The 16,795-nt window shown below is 37.1% G+C and overlaps 1 protein-coding gene across 1 annotated transcript in view; it reads left to right on the top strand.

The window, feature by feature from the left end:
- Nucleotides 1–16,795, top strand: part of DACH2 (dachshund family transcription factor 2) — a 311,949-nt gene that overhangs the window by 93,461 nt on the left and 201,693 nt on the right. Inside the window, exon 2 of the mRNA XM_059883831.1 lies at nt 2,107–2,265. Within this exon, the coding sequence (XP_059739814.1) occupies nt 2,107–2,265 (159 nt within the window). The remainder of the gene's footprint in view (nt 1–2,106; nt 2,266–16,795) is intronic.

Below are 16,795 nucleotides of genomic sequence, written 5' to 3'. Positions count from 1 at the left end.
AGCAGAGAGAGGGGTTCAGGATGGGTAACACATGAACACCCATAAATCAGAAACTGAACAATTAGCTACTTATATCTTCCCCATTTGATTGGAAAAACTGTCTTTATAATCATGGCCAGGTATCCCTCAGCCTTTATATATGCTGATGGAGAATCTGGTATTTCCTTCTCTGGAACTTACCTAGTTGGAGGTTAGCCAAGACTCCCACTTTTGAATTAAAAATTGACTCTGCACTCAGGAGAGCTTGAATGAGTCCTGCAAAAGTGATTGAATCCCATATCTGGGGGAAGAATAGAGGTATAAGTAGAATAGTTGAAAAACAAAACAAAAACAAATGAACAAAAACTTCTCAGAGATTTATCAGTTGCAGTTTGCTTAAATAAATTTAGAATTTTCAGGGAGAACCCCAATTTGCCTTGAAAACATTTCCCTAAAATGTATGTAACTCTAAAACCTGATTTTTACAAATGTAATACTAGAAAGCAGAAGTATAAAATAAATAAATACTTTATAAATAAAAAAATATTAATTTCCTTTGACCCAGAAATCCCACTCTAAGAAGTTGTTTGAGTCTAAGAAAATATTCAAATGAATGATCTTATTATAATAGTGACAAATTTAAAAGAAAACCCAATTTTTAATAAATTATATTACATTAATTCAGTAGACTACTATATAGCCATTATACTTTTTAAATATAATATCTGAAGCAAAATGGGAGAGGTGTTTGATGGAACTCAAAGAAGTGAAAAAGTTACAATGTTTAATGTTAGGGATGTGAGCACCTTGATTTATTTTTAATTTTTTTTCTTAGACCAATAGGTGCAAGATTTCCAGACTTAACTTTCTCCACACAACAGGGTATATGTTTTGGGCAGCAGATGGGACAGAGTCAGCCAAGTAGAGATCCTAATGTCACAATTCCAGTATGGGCATAGGAGCAGAAGCACGGATCTCTCAAGTAATGAAACACATCAAGTGAATCAATAGGGCTGCCTACACAACCACCTTGTTTTCTAAAGCCAAATTGTCTGCTACTGCTACTGTAATTTAATCTCTGACCAGTCTGTTTAAAGTATTCCTCTTAAAAGGACACCCTGGAAATAATTTTTGTTTGTTTCTTATATGCTTTTAAGCAATGATTCTGTCCCATAATATGCTAATTGCCTGATGTAATAGCTATGCCACTATAATTTATCATGATAATATAATAGTCTGCATTTATGCATACTTTACTTCACTCTATAGCGTGGATGATCAAAGTAAAGCACAATTTCAAGTTGAGAGCCATGGTTTTATGTTTTATCCAGTTTATTTTGCATAAAATCCTGCTGTGTATAAAGAGATTAGCTTTTTGAGGGCTGTATATCAGAACAAAATAACTGATCATTTTGTATCTTACCATATATTTTTGCATGTCATCATGCTCTTATAAATGTGTTCTTTTGGAGTGAATAGCAACTGCTCGTCAGTAAGATATAGTGCACGTATGTTAGAGGGTTGCAGGAGGAGGCTGCTGCTGCTGCTGCTGCTGCTAAGTCGCTTCAGTCCTGTCCAACTCTGTGCGACCCCATAGATGGCAGCCCACCAGGCTCCCCCGTCCCTGGGCAAGAACACTGGAGTGGGTTGCCATTTCCTTCTCCAATGCATGAAAGTGAAAAGTGAAAGTGAAGTCGCTCAGTCGTGTCCAACTCTTAGCGACACCATGGACTGCAGCCTACCAGGCCCCTCCATCCATGGGATTTTCCAGGCAAGAGGACTGGAGTGGGGTGCCATTGCCTTCTCTGGGAGGAGGCAGTAGTGTTCAGTTAATGGCCTTTAACATATACATGCTTTCTAAAGTTATTCATTATGTTTCCAGACTTGTTTTGACTACCTGTAGACAAATGAGCCTATCTTTTTAGTGAGAGTTGTTTAGTCTTCCCAGAGTCAGCTTAAATCCAAGACTATTGAGAGTTTTGAAACCATGATAAAAATGAGTCACTTTTATTTAGTAATAATTTTCTATGGAGTAATATTAATAATTACAACCTTACAAAGGGAGTTTATAAATCCTTCTCTTAGAAAGTTGTCAACTTGCAATCTGTTTATATGAATGTTTTTCAGGTGGATGTGAATCCTCCTGGGATAAGGATAAGATGCAGTCTCCTCTTGTTGCTCCTGGACCCCAACATGGAATTGTTCATGCATCCCTAGCTGGCCAGCCAGGCCTTGGGGGTACTCCTACCCTCAATCCACTGCAGCAGAACCACCTGATGACCAATAGTATGTATACTGTCCTCCCAGGATTTGGTAAGAAAAATACCACCCAAGACCCATTGGACAACTTGGGATATCAGGGATAATTTATTTCTCTTCAATAAGATTTAACAATTTGAAGTTAGGAGGTATATAGAGAGGGATTCATTTGACAGGGTGAGGTTTTTAGAGAAGAAATAGATTGAATGGCCATGTAGCAGAGTAGAGGTACCTAGGAGGATATGTTAACAGAGTAATTAAGAATTCTGGCTATAGTCACATAAACTTGGGTTTGAATTCTACATATTTTGAATCCTGTGTCACTATTTGGATTTGGAGAAGTCAGATAACTTTTTCAAGTTTCAGTTTCCACAACTGTAAAATAGGAATACAAATGTACCCAATCTTTAAGGCTACTGAGAGGGCTAAAAATATTAAAGGGAAAACTGTTAGCAGTGACTTGCATATAGTAAGTACTTATTATTCAGTAGTCAAACTATAGCTGAATTATAGAAATTCACATTTAGAGATGTTTTTAGAAACTTCAAAGACTCAGAAATCTTTCTATAGGAAAGCAGGCCTTATATACATTACTTGGACAAACTCTTACTTTTCCTACAGACAGGAAGTATAACAGAAAAGTTTAATTATTCCTTTCTCTAAGACTTTCAGTCTTTCAATAGAATGAAGAAAACAGAGGAATTCTGAGAAACTTTAACATAATCTAAATTGTAATGAAATTCATCAGTTATTAATGATATAAAATAAGTTATAATGTCATCCTTTAAGAAGATTATAATCTAAAGAGTTAAATGTCTCATAAAAATGTAATGTTAAGCAAAAGAAAATAAAATCAATGCCCGAAAAGTTGTAAATTTTATGTTACAAGAAGTAAAAAGCAGCTTTAAACAAAGGGGAACCTAGAAGACTTCTGATTTCTTGTTTGACATGTAAAGAGCTTATAAATTGTCATTCTTGTCCACATAACAAGAGAAAAATATGGAACAATCTGAAAATCAACAACTCTTTTAAATTTATCACAGATTGAGTACATAGGGCACAAACTAAATAAATAGGCAGATACAGAGAATCACAGCTTATTGGGAAAAGAAGCCAGAGTTGAAGACTGATAGAAGCATTTAAAGGGTGATTGAGTTATTTCTGAAGATTCAGTGTGGATCTAGCTTGAGAAATAAAATTTCCTAGGAGGCCATTCTTAAAGGGGCCTCTACATTTTCATGAATTTTACTTCCAGAAGCCCCATGAGGTTCTCAGATATTAATTTGAGAAAATTGTCCTTATATTCTGGAAAAGGGAAGGAAAAGTAACCATTTTAAAATATGTCCAGAATATTCTATTCTCCTTAACACAGAGGCCCATCCTCAAAGGAAACTATTTTCCCAGAGCTTAAGCTATTTGGTTTTAGCACAGCATGACCCAGAGGAAGGGATACACTAAACTCCAGTATCCTGTAGCTGTTAATATGAGGGAACAAGGTTATAAAATTCCAGCCCCTTTAGTTCTCACGTGGAGAATTAGAAATAGGGGGGTTCATGATGGGGAACACATGTACACCCATGGCGGATTCATGACAATGTATGGCAAAACCACTACAATATATGGCAAAACCAATACAATATTGTAAAGTTATAAAAATTAAAAATAAATAAATAAATAAAGTAGGCTGCAAAAAAAATATTGTAAAGTAATTAGCCTCCAAATAAAATAAATAAATTTATATTTAAAAAAAGAGGAATATTCACCTATAGTCCTGTCTAGCCTTCCTGGCCAACCTAAGAGGAGGGGAGAAGCTGAAAAGTACTTGTGAAAGTCACAACCCAAGGACACTCAGTCTCAATAGGAGACTGAGACTTAATCATAAAATTATAGACTGCTGCATCTCTATACACATTTTACTAATACCACACTGGGGCTCTACATAATACCAGGAGGTAACTATTGAAAGAACAGAAAGCCTCAGACCCTATTTAATACAAAATCTCAAGGAAAAAAACAAAGACAACAGGGAAGATAGGAAAATACCGTTACTAATATGACAGCTACACCAAACATCCTAACTTATTGCCAGAAAACATAAAATTTCCCACTAAATGTTTATGTTTCTTCCGAATACACACAATATATATTTTCTAGCTTCAAACAAGACGTGCAAGACATAAATAAGGGGGGGGGGAGAATAATATGAGGATATAAAGCAAACAACAGAACCAGAATTAGATATAGTCAATATTTTGAATTATCAGATTAGGAATTTTATATAATTATGATTAATATGGGTTTCCCAGGGAGCACTAGTGGTAAAGAACCCACCTGCCAATGCAGGAGACATGAGACATGGATTCAATCTATGAATTGGGAAGATGCCATGGAAAAGGGTATGGCAACCCACTCCAGTATTTTTACCTGGAGAATCCCATGGGCAGAGGACCCTGGCAGGCTACAGCCCATAGGTTTGCACAGAGTTGTACACGACTGAAGTGACTTAGCACAGTATACTAAGAGAATAGAAAAAGTGGAAAACAAAATTATTCATGGAAATTTTAATCAGAGAAAGGGAAAATCCAACTATTAAAAGGAAATACTGAAAATCAAAAGCACTCCAACAAAGTGAAGAATGCCTGTGATGGGCATAGGTAGACTGGCCAGGGTCAAAGCAAGGATTAGGAAACTTGGGGATATGTCAATAGAAATTTTTCTAACTGAAAAAGAAAAACAGAAATAAATACAAAAACAATACAACAGAATAGCCAAGAACTGTGTGGCAATTAGAAAATGTGTAGTACATATGTAATGGAGATATAAGAAGGATAAGACTAGAATGGAACAGAAGAAATATTTGAAATAACAGTGATTGGAGAGGCGGTCCTAAGATGGCAGAGGAATAGGACAAGGAGACCACTTTCCCCCACAAACTCATCAAAAGAATATTTGAACGCTGAGTAATTCCACACAACAACTTCTGAATGCTGGCAAAAGACATCAGGCACCCAAAAAAGCAGCCCATTGTCTGTGAAAGAAGATGCTTTATCAATGGTGCTATATAGATGAAGAAGTCTTCAGGCTACTGTAAAAATAACACTGAAAACCATAAGTAGGAGGCTTAAGTCAAAATCCTGAGAACACCAGAGAACTCCTGACTCCAGGGAACATGAATCGACAGGAGCTCATCAAAAGCCTTCATACCTACACTGAAACCAAGCATGACACAAGGGCCAACAAGTTCCAGAGCAAGACATACCATGCAAATTCTCCAGCAACACAGGAACACAGCCCTGAGCTTCAATATACAGGCTGCACAAAGTCACTCCAAACTCACTGACATCTCATAATTCATTACTGGATACTTCATTGCACTCCAAAGAGAAGAAATCCAGCTCCACCCAACTGAACACTGACACAAGCTTCCCTAATCAGGAAACCTTGACAAGCCACCCGTACAACCCCACACAGAGTGGGGAAACTCCACAATAAAGAGAACTCCACAAACTGCCAGAATACAGAAAGGTCACCCCAAACACAGCAATATAAACAAGATGAAGAGACAGAGGAATACTCAGCAGGTAAAGGAACAAGATAAATGCCCACCAAACAAAAGAGGAAAAGATAGGGAATCTACCTGATAAAGAATTCCAAATAATGATAGTGAAAATGATCCAAAATCTTGAAAACAAAATGAAATCACAGAAAATATCATGGAGACAAGGACTGAGAAGATGAAAGAAAGATTTAACAAGGACCTAGAAGAAATAAAAAAGAGTCAATATATCATGAATAATGCAATAAATGAAATTAAAAACACTCTGGAGGGAACAAATAGTAGAATAATGGAGGGAGAAGATAGGATTAGTGAGGTAGAAGATAGAATGGTAGAAATAAATGAAACTGAGAAGAAAAAAGAAAAACAAATTAAAAGAAATGAGGACAATCTCAGAGACCTCTGGGACAATGCGAAATGCCCTAGCATTCAAGAAGACAGAAAGACCATGAGAAAATACTTGAGTAGATAATAGTTAAAAACTTCCCTAAAATGGGGAAAGAAATAATCATCCAAGTCCAAGAAACCCAGAGAGTCCAAAACAGGATAAACCCAAGGTGAAACACCCCAAGACACATATTAATCAAATTAACAAAGATCAAAAACACACATACACACACACAAACAAATATTAAAATCAGCAAGGGAAAAACAACAAATAACACACAAGGGGATTCCCATAAGGATAACAGTAGATCTTTCAACAGAAACTCTTCAGGCCAGGAGGGAATGGCAGGACATACTTAAAGTGATGAAAGAAAATAACCTACAGCCCAGATTACTGTACCCAGCAAGGATCTCATTCAAATATGAAGGAGAAATCAAAAGGTTTACAGACAAGCAAAAGCTGAGAGAATTCAGCACCATCAAACCAGGTCTCCAACAAATGCTAAAGGATCTTCCCTAGACAGGAAACACAAAAAGGGTGCATAAACTCGAACCCAAAACAAGAAACTAAATGGCAATGGGATCACACATATCAATAATTACGTTAAATGTAAATGGGTTGAATGCCCCAAGCAAAAGACAAAGACTGGCTGAATGGAATTCAAAAACAAGACACCTATATATGTTGTCTACAAGAGACCCACCTCAAAACAAGGGAAACATACAGACTGAAAGTGAAGGGCTGGAAAAAGATATTCTATGCAAATTGAGACCAAAAGAAAGCAGGAGTAGCAACACTCATATCAGATAAAATTGACTTTAAAATAAAGCTTGTGAAAAGAGACAAAGAAGGACACTACATAATGATCAAAGGACCAATCCAAGAAGAAGATATAACAATTATAAATATATATGCACCCAACATAGGAGCACCACAATATGTAAGACAAATGCTAACAAGTATGAAAGATGAAATTAACAATAACAAATAAGAGGGATACTTTAATACCCCACTCACACCTATAGATAGATCAACTAAACAGAAAATGAACAAGGAAACACAAACTTTAAATGATACAATAGACCAGTTAGACCTATTTGTTATCTATAGGACATTTCACCCCAAAATAATGAATTTCACCTTTTTCTCAAGCACACAAAGAACCTTCTCCAGGATAGATCAAATCCTGGGCCATAACTCTAGCCTTGGTAAATTCAAAATAATTGAAATCATTCCAAGCATCTTTTCTGACCACAGTGCAGTAAGATTAGATCTCAATTACAGGAGAAAAACTATTAAAAATTCCAACATATCGAGGCTGAAAAACACCCTGCTGTGAATAACCAACAAATCACAGAAGAAATCAAGAAAGAAATCAAAATATCCATAGAAACGAATGAAAATGAAAACACAACAACCCAAAACCTGTGGGACACTGTAAAAACAGTGCTAAGGGGAACATTCATAGCAATACAGGCATGCCTCAAGAAACAAGAAAAAAGTTAAATAAATAACCTAACTCTACACCTAAAGCAACTAGAAAAAAAAGAAATAAAGAACCCCAGGGTTACTAGAAAGAAAGAAATCTTAAAAATTAGACAATAAATAAATGCAAAAGAAATAAAAGAGACGATACTAAAAATCAACAGAGCCAAAAGCTGGTTCTTTGAGAAGATAAATAAAACTGACAAACCATTAGCCAGACTCATCAAGAAACAAAGGGAGAAAAATCAAATCAATAAAATTAGAAATGCAAATGGAGAGATCACAACAGACAACACAGAAATACAAAGGATCATAAGAGACTACTATCAGCAACTATATGCCAATAAAATGCAATGCAATCCCTATCAAGCTACCAATGGTATTTTTCACAGAGCTAGAACAAATAACTTCACAATTTGTATGGAAATATAAAAAAACCTCGAATAGCCAAAGCAATCTTGCGAAAGAAGAATGGAAATGGAAGAATCAACCTGCCTGACTTCAGACTCTACTACAAAGCCACAGTCATCAAGACAGTACGGTACTGGCACAAAGACAGAAATATAGACCAATGGAGCAAAATAGAAAGCCCAAATATAAACCCACGCATCTATGGACACCTTATATTTGACAAAGGAGGCAAGAATATACAATGGAGAAGAGACAATCTCTTTAACAAGTGGTGCTGGAAAAACTGGTCAACCACTTGTAAAAGAATGAAACTAGAATGCTTTCTAACACCATACACAAAAATAAACTCAAAATGGATTAAAGATCTAAACATAAGACCAGAAACTATATAACTCCTAGAGGAGAACATAGGCAAAACACTCTCCGACATAAATCAGAGCAGGATCCTCTATGACCCACCTCCCAGAATATTGGAAATAGAAGCAAAAATTAACAAATGGGACATAATTAAAATTAAAAGCTTCTGCACAACAAAGGAAACTATAAGCAAGGTGAAAAGACAGCCTTCAGAATGGGAGAAAATAATAACAAACAAACCAATGGACAAATAACTTAATCTCAAAAATATACAAGCAACTCCTGCAGCTCAATTGCAGGAAAATAAATGACCCAATCAAAAAATGGGCCAAAGAACTAAACAGACATTTGTCCAAAGAAGACATACAGATGGCTAACAAACACATGAAAAGATGCTCAACATCACTCATTATCAGAGAAAAGCAAATCAAAACCACAATGAGGTACCATTTCACTCCAAAGTGGTTGCTATCCAAAAGTCTGCAAGCAATAATTGCTGGAGAGGGTGTGGAAAAAAGGGAACCCTCTTACACTGTTGGTGGGAATGCAAACTAGTACAGCCACTATGGAGAACAGTGTGGAGACTCCTTAGAATACTAAATAGAACTGCAATATGACCCAGCAATCCCACTGCTGGGCATACACACTGAGGAAACCAGAATTGAAAGAGACACGTGTACCCCAATATTCATCACAGCACTGTTTATAATAGCCAGGCCATGGAAGCAACCTAGATGTCCATCAGCAGAAGAATGGATATGAAAGCTGTGGTACATGTACACAATGGAGTATTACTCAGCCATTAAAAAGAATACATTTGAATCAGTTCTTATGAGGTGGATGAAACTGGAGCCTATTATACAGAGTGTAGTAAGCCAGAAAGAAAAATACCAATACAGTATACTAATACATATATATGGAATTTAGAAAGATGGTAACGATAACACTGTATGTGAGACAGCAAAAGAGACACAGATGTATAGAACAGTCTTTTGGACTCTGTGGGAGAGGGCGAGGGTGCGATGATTTGCGAGAATAGCATTTAAACATGTATAATATCATATGTGAAACAAATCACACATCCAGGTTCAATGCATGGTACAGGATGCTTAGGGCTGGTGCACTGGGATGACCCAGAGGGATAGTATGGGGTGGGAGTTGGGAGGGGGGTTCAGGATGGGGAACACATGTACACCCATGGCAGATTCATGTTGATGTATTACAAATCGAATACAATATTGTAAATTAATTAACTTCTAGTTAAAATAAATAAATTTATATTAGAAAGAAAGAGATAACAATGATTGAAAAGTTTTGTAAATTAATGAGAGATACCAAACTGCAAATCCAGAAAGCTCACAAAGCACTAAGAAGGATAAATATTTTAAAATATACAGGTATGAACATTATATTCAAAATGGAAAATTAAAAATCTTTAAGGAACATGAAGGGAAAAAACTCTTTATGCAGACAGGAATGAACAGAAAAATTACTTATTTTATACCAGGTTGGATTAAACACAAACTGGGATCAAGATTACCAGGAGAAATATTAGCAACCTCAGATATGAAGATGATACCACTCTAATGGTAGAAAGCAAAGAGGAACTAAAGAGCCTCTTAATGAGTGTTAAAAAAAAAGGAGTGAAAAAGCTGGCTTAAAACTCAACATTAAGAAAACTAAGATCATGCATCTGGTTCCATCACTCCATGGCAAATTGATAGGGAAAAAATGGAAACAGTGACAGATTTTTTTCCTTGGGATGCAAAATCACTGCAGACTGTGACTGCAGCCATGAAATTAAGATGCTTCTCTTTGGAATAAAAGCTATTACAAACCTAGACAGCATATTAAAAAACAGAGACATCACTTCAGTGGCAAAAGTCTGTCTAGTCAAAGCTATGGTTTTTCTAGTAGTCATGTACAGATGTGAGTTAGAACATAAGAAGGCTGAGCACAGAAAATTGATGCTTTCAAACTGTGGTGCTAGAGAGGACACTTGAGAGTTCCTTGGACAGCAAGAAAATCAAACCAGTCAATCCTAAGGGAAATCAACCCTGAATATTCATCAGAAGTACTGATACTGAAGCTGAAGCTCCCAATACTTTGTCCACCTGATGAGAAGAGCTGACTCATTGGAAAAGACCCTGATGCTGTGAAAGACTGAGGGCAAGAAGAGAAGAGGAAGACAGAGAATGAGATGGTTGGATAGCAATGCCAAATCAATGGACATGAGTTTGAGCAAACTCAGGGAGATAGTGAAGGACAGGGAAGCTGGGCATAATGCAGTCCATGGGGTCACAAAAGGGGCAGACAGGACTTAGCAACTGAACACAAAACTTTTTTTTTTTAATTGAAATGTAGTTGCTATACAGTGCTTTGTCAGTTTCTGCTATACAGGGAAGTGAAAAAGCCATATACCCAGATGCCCTCTATTTCAGATTTCCCTCCAATTTAGGTCACCACAGAACACCAAGTATAATTTCCTGTTCTATACAGTATGTTCTCATCAGTTATCTATTTTAATACATCATCTTCCAACAACATAAGAGATGACCCTACACATGGAAGTCACCAAATGGTCAGTACCAAAATCAGATTGATTATAATTTTTGCAGCCAAAGATGGAGAAGCTCTATACAGTCAGCAAAAAAAAGACCAGGAGCTGACTGTGGCTCAGATCATGAACTCCTTATTGCAAAATTAAATTGAAGAAAGTAAAGAAAACCACTAGGCCATTCAGGTAGGACCTAAATCAAATCCCTAATGATTATTCAGTGGAACTGACAAATAGATTCAAGGGATTATATCTGATAGACAGAATGCCTGAAGAACTATGGTTGGAGGTTCATGATATTGTACAGGAGGTTGTGATCAAGACCATCCTCAAGAAAAAGAAATGCAAAAAGGCAAAGCAGTTGTCTTGAGGACGTCATGCAAATAGCTGAGAAAAGAAGAGAGGCAAAAAGAGAAGGAAAAGAAGAAAGTTATAGCCATCTGAATGCAGAGTTCCAATGAATATCAAAGAGAGATAAGAAAGCCTTCCTTGGTGATCAATGCAAAGAAATAGAGGATAAAATAGAATGGGAAAGACTAGAGATCTCTTCAAGAAAATTAGAGATACCAAGGGAATATTTCATGCAAAGATGGGCACAGTGAAGGACAGAAATGGTATGAACATAACAGACACAGAAGATATTAAGAAGAGATGGCAGAAATACACAGAAGAAATATACAAAAAACATCTTCATGATCCAGATAACCACAATGGTGTGATCACTCACCTATAGCCAGACATCCTGGAGTGGGAAATCAAGTGGACCTTAGGAAGAATCACTAGAATCAAAGCTAGTGGAGGTGATCGAGTTCCACCTGAGCTATTTCAAATCTTAAAAGATCATGCTGTTAAAGTGCTGTACTCAACATGCCAGCAAATTTGGAAAATTCAACATTGGCCACAAGACTGGAAAAGGTCAGTTTTCATTCTACTACCAAAGAAAGGCAATGCCAAAGAATCTTCAAACTACCACACAATTGCACTCAGTTTACATGCTAGCAAAGTAATGCTCAAAATTCTCCAAGCCAGGCTTCAGCAGTTCTTGAACTAAGAACTCCCAGATGTTCAAGCTGGATTTTGAAAAGGCAAAGGAACTAAAGATCAAATTGCCAACATCCACTGAATACTAGAAAAAGCAAGAGAATTCCAGAAAAAAAATCTACTTCTGCTTCATTGACTATGCTAAAGCCTTTGACTGTATGAATCACAAGAAACTGGAAATTTTTATTAAAGAAATGGGAAAAACATACCACCTTTCCTGCCTCCTTAGAAACCTGTATGCAGGTCAAGGAGCAACAGTTTGAATTGGACATGGAACAATGAACTGGTTCCAAATTGGGAAAGGAGTACGTCAAGGTTGTATATTGTCACCGTGTTTATTTAATTTATATGCAGAGTACATCATGCGAAATGCCAGATTGGATGAAGCACAGGGTGAAATCAAGATTGCCAGCAGACGTATCAATAACCTCAGATATGCACATGACACAACCCTTATGGCCAAAGGCAAAGAGGAAGTAAAGAGACTCTTCTTGAAGTTGGAAAAGGAGAGTGAAAAATGGCTTAAAACTGGACATTCAAAAAGGCACATCATGGCATCTTGTTCCATCACTTCATGGCAAATAGTTGCAGAAACAATGGAAAAAAGTTGACAGACTCTTTTTTTCCCTTGGTTAGCAATATCACTGCAGATGGTGACTGAGCCATGAAATTAAAAGATGCTTGCTCTTTGGAAGAAAAGTATTAAAAAAAAATTGATATTACTTTGCTGAGAAATGTCTGTCTAGTCAAAGCTATTGTTTTTCCAGTAGTCATGTATGGATGTGAGAGTTGGACCATAAACAAGGCTGAGCAGTGAAGAATTGATGCTTTTGAACTGTGTTGTTGGAAAAGACTCTTGAAAGTCCCTTGGACTGCAAGGAGATCAAACCAGTCAATCCTAAATCAATCAGTCCTGAGTATTCATTGGAAAGACTAATGCTGAAGCTGAAGCTCCAATACTTTGGCCACCTGATGTGAAGAGCAGATTCATTAGAAAAGACTCTGATCCTGAGAAAGATTGAAGGCAGGAGAATAAGGGGATGGCAGAGGATGAGATGGTTGGATGGCATCACCAACTCAATGGACATGAGTTTGAGCAAGCTCTGGGAGATGGTGATGGGCAGGCAAGCCTGGTGTGCTGCAGTTCATGGGGTCGCAAAGAATCAGACACGACAGTGCCTGAACAACAATATATATGTCAATTTCAATCTTCCAATTCATCCCACCACCCCCACTTCTCTCTTGGCATCCATACATTTGTTCTTTGCATCTCTAATTCTGCTTTGAAAATAAGATCATCTATACCATTTCTCTAGATCCCACATATATGCCTGAATATAAAAGTGATTTTTCTCTTTCTGACTTACTTCACTCTGTCAGACAGTCTCTAGGTCCATTCATGGCTCTGCAAATGACACAGTTTGATTACTTTTAATGCTGAGTAATAGCGTTTGACTGTGTGGATCACAATAAACTGTGGAAAATTCTGAAAGAGATGGGAATACCAGAACACCTGACCTGCCTTTTGAGAAACCTATATACAGGTCAGGAAGCAACAGTTAGAACTCGACATGGAACAACACAGTGGTTCCAAATAGGAAAAGGAATATGTCAAGGCTGTATATTGTCACCCTGCTTGTTTAACTTATATACAGAGTACATCATGAGAAACGCTGGGCTGGAGGAAGCACAGGCTGGAATCAAGATTTCCAGGAGAAATGTCAATAACCTCAGATATGCAGATAACACCACCCTTATGGCAGAAAGTGAAGAGGAACTAAAATGCCTCTTGATGAAAGTGAAAGAGGAGAGTGAAAAAGTTGGCTTAAAGCTCAACATTCAGAAAACTAAGATCATGGCATCTGGTCCCATCACTTCATGGGAAATAGATGGGAAAACAGTGAAAACAGTGTCAGACTTTATTTTGGGGGCTCCAAAATCACTGCAGATGGTGACTGCAGCCATGAAATTAAAAGACGCTTACTCCTTGGAAGGAAAATTATGACCAAATTAGATAGCATATTCAAAAGCAGAGACATTACATTGCCAATAAAGGTGCGCCTAGTCAAGGCTATGGTTTTTCCAGTAGTCATGTATGGATGTGAGAGTTGGACTGTGAAGAAAGCTGAGCGCCAAAGAATTGATGCTTTTGAACTGTGGTGTTGGAGAAGACTCTTGAGAGTCCCTTGGACTGCAAGGAGATCCAACCAGTCCATTCTGAAGGAGATCAGCCCTGGGTGTTCTTTGGAAGGAATGATGCTAAAGCTGAAACTCCAATACTTTGGCCACCTCATGCGAAGAGTTGACTCCCTGGAAAAGACTCTGATGCTGGGAGGGATTGGGGGCAGGAGGAGAAGGGAACAACAGAGGATGAGATGGCTGGGTGGCATCCCCGCTTGATGGCTATGAGTTTGAGTGAATTCCCTGAGTTGGTAAAGGACAGGGAGGCCTGGCATGCTGCAGTTCATGGGGTCAGAAAGAGTCGGACACGACTGAGCAACTTAACTGAACTGATCAGAACTGAATATTCCACTGCATATAGGTACCATATTTTTTTTTATCCATTCCTTTGTTGTAAATTTAGGTTGCTTCAATGTCTTGGCTATATTGCTGTAATGAACATTGGGGCACATGTATCTTTCTGAATTGTCATTTCCTCTGGGTATATGCTCAGGAGTGTTGTTGCTGGGTAGTATGGTAGTTTTATTTTTAGGTTTTAAAGGAACTTCCATATCGTTACTCATAGTGGCTGTCTGAATTTGCATTCACATCAACTGTACAAGATGGCTCCCTTTTCTCCATATCATCTCCAGGACTTATTATTTGTAGATCTTCTGGTGATGGCCATTTTGATGGGTCTGTGGTGATACCTCATTTTATTCTTTTTGTTGTTTTTGGCCATGCTGTGTGGCATGTGGGATCTTAGCTCCCTGATTAGAGATTGAGCCCATGACCCTATAGTTGAAGTAAAGAGTCTTAACCACAGGACCACCTTCATTGTGGTTTTGATTTGTATTTCTTTCTCTAGTAGTTATGTTGAGCATCTTTTCATGTGTTTGTTGGGCATCTGTATGTCTCCTTTGGAAAAATATCTTTCTAGGTCTTCTGCCTAGTTTTTTTTTCATATTTATTTATTTATTTTAATTTTATTATTATTATTTTATTTATTTATTTTACTTTACAATATTGTATTGATTTTGCCATACATCAACATGCATCCACCACGGGTGTACACGTGTTCCCCATCCTGAACCCCCCTCCCATCTCCCTCTCCATACCATCCCTCTGGGTCATCCCAGTGCACCAGCCCCAAGCTTCCTGTATCCTGCATCGAACCTGGACTGGTGTTTCATTTCTTATATGATATTATACATGTTTTAATGCCATTCTCCCAAATCATCCCCCCTCCCTCTCCCACTGCCTAGTTTTTGATTGGGTTGTTTGTTTTCTTAATATTGAGCTGCATAAGCTGATTTTATATTTTGGAGATTAATCCCTTGTGAGTTGCTTCATTCATAAATATTTTCTCCCATTTGATGGTTTCTTTTCACCTTGTTTATGGTTTCCTTTTCTGTGCAAAAGCTTTTAAGTTCAATAAGGTTCCATTTGTTTATTTTTGTTTTTATTTTAATTATTCTAGGAGATGGGTCAAAAAAGATGTTTCTGTGATTTATGTGAAAGTCTGTTCTGCTTATGTTTTCCTCTATGAGTTTTATAGAATGTTGACTTATATTTAGATTTTTAATCTATTTTGAGCTTATTTCTTGTGTATAGTGTTAGTGAGTGTTCTAATTTCATGTTTTTACATACAGCTCTCCAGTTTTCCACAATAAACACCACTTATTGAAGAGATTGTCTTTTCTTCATTGTATATTCTTGACTTCTTTGTCATAGATTGGGTGACCATAAGTAGTGTGGGCTAATCTGTGGGCTTTCTATCCTGTTCCACAGATTTATATTTTTATTCTTGTGTCACTGCCAGACTGTCTTTATGGCTGTACTTTGTAGTGAAGCCTGAAGACAGGGAGCCTGATTCCTCTAACTCCGTTTTTCTTTCTCAAGATTACTTTAGCTATTTGGGCTTTTTGTGTTTCCATACAAATTGTATAATTTTGGTTCTAATTTTGCAAAAAAATGCCATTGGTAATTTGAAAGAGATTGCATTGAATATGTAGATTGCTTTGGGTTGTACAGTCATTTTCACAATAATGATTCTTCCAATCCAAGAACATGGTGTATTTCTCCATCTGCTTGCATCATCTGTTATTTCTTTCATCAGTATACTATAGTTTCTGAGTGTAGGTCTTTTGCCTTCTTAGGTAGGTTTACTCCTAGGTATTTTATTCTTTTTGTTGCAGTGGTGAATGGGATTGTTTCCTTAATTTCTCTTTCTTATCATTCATTGTTAGTGCATAGAAATGCAAGATATTTCTGTTTATTAATTTTGTATCCTGAAACCTTTGTAAATTCATTAATTATCTCTAGGAGTTTTCTGGTGGCATCTTTAGGATTGTCTATGTACTGTTATCATTTCATCTGCAAAAAGTGACAGATTTACTTCTTCTTTTCTAATTTGGATTCCTTTTATTTCTTTTTCTTCTGTTATTGGCATGGCTAGGACTTAAAAAACTATGTTGAATAATCATGGTGAGAGTCATTAAACTTGTCTTTTTCCTGACCTTAGAAGAAATGCTTTCAGTTTTTCACCATTGACATTAGTGTTTGCTCTGGGTTGGTCATATATGGCCTTTATTATTGAGGT

Source organism: Bos taurus, chromosome X (assembly GCF_002263795.3).
Source record: "Bos taurus isolate L1 Dominette 01449 registration number 42190680 breed Hereford chromosome X, ARS-UCD2.0, whole genome shotgun sequence".
Lineage (NCBI taxonomy): Eukaryota > Metazoa > Chordata > Mammalia > Artiodactyla > Bovidae > Bos > Bos taurus.
The sequence above is the reverse complement of the archived record's forward strand: the minus strand, read 5'-3'. Positions and strand labels throughout refer to the sequence as shown.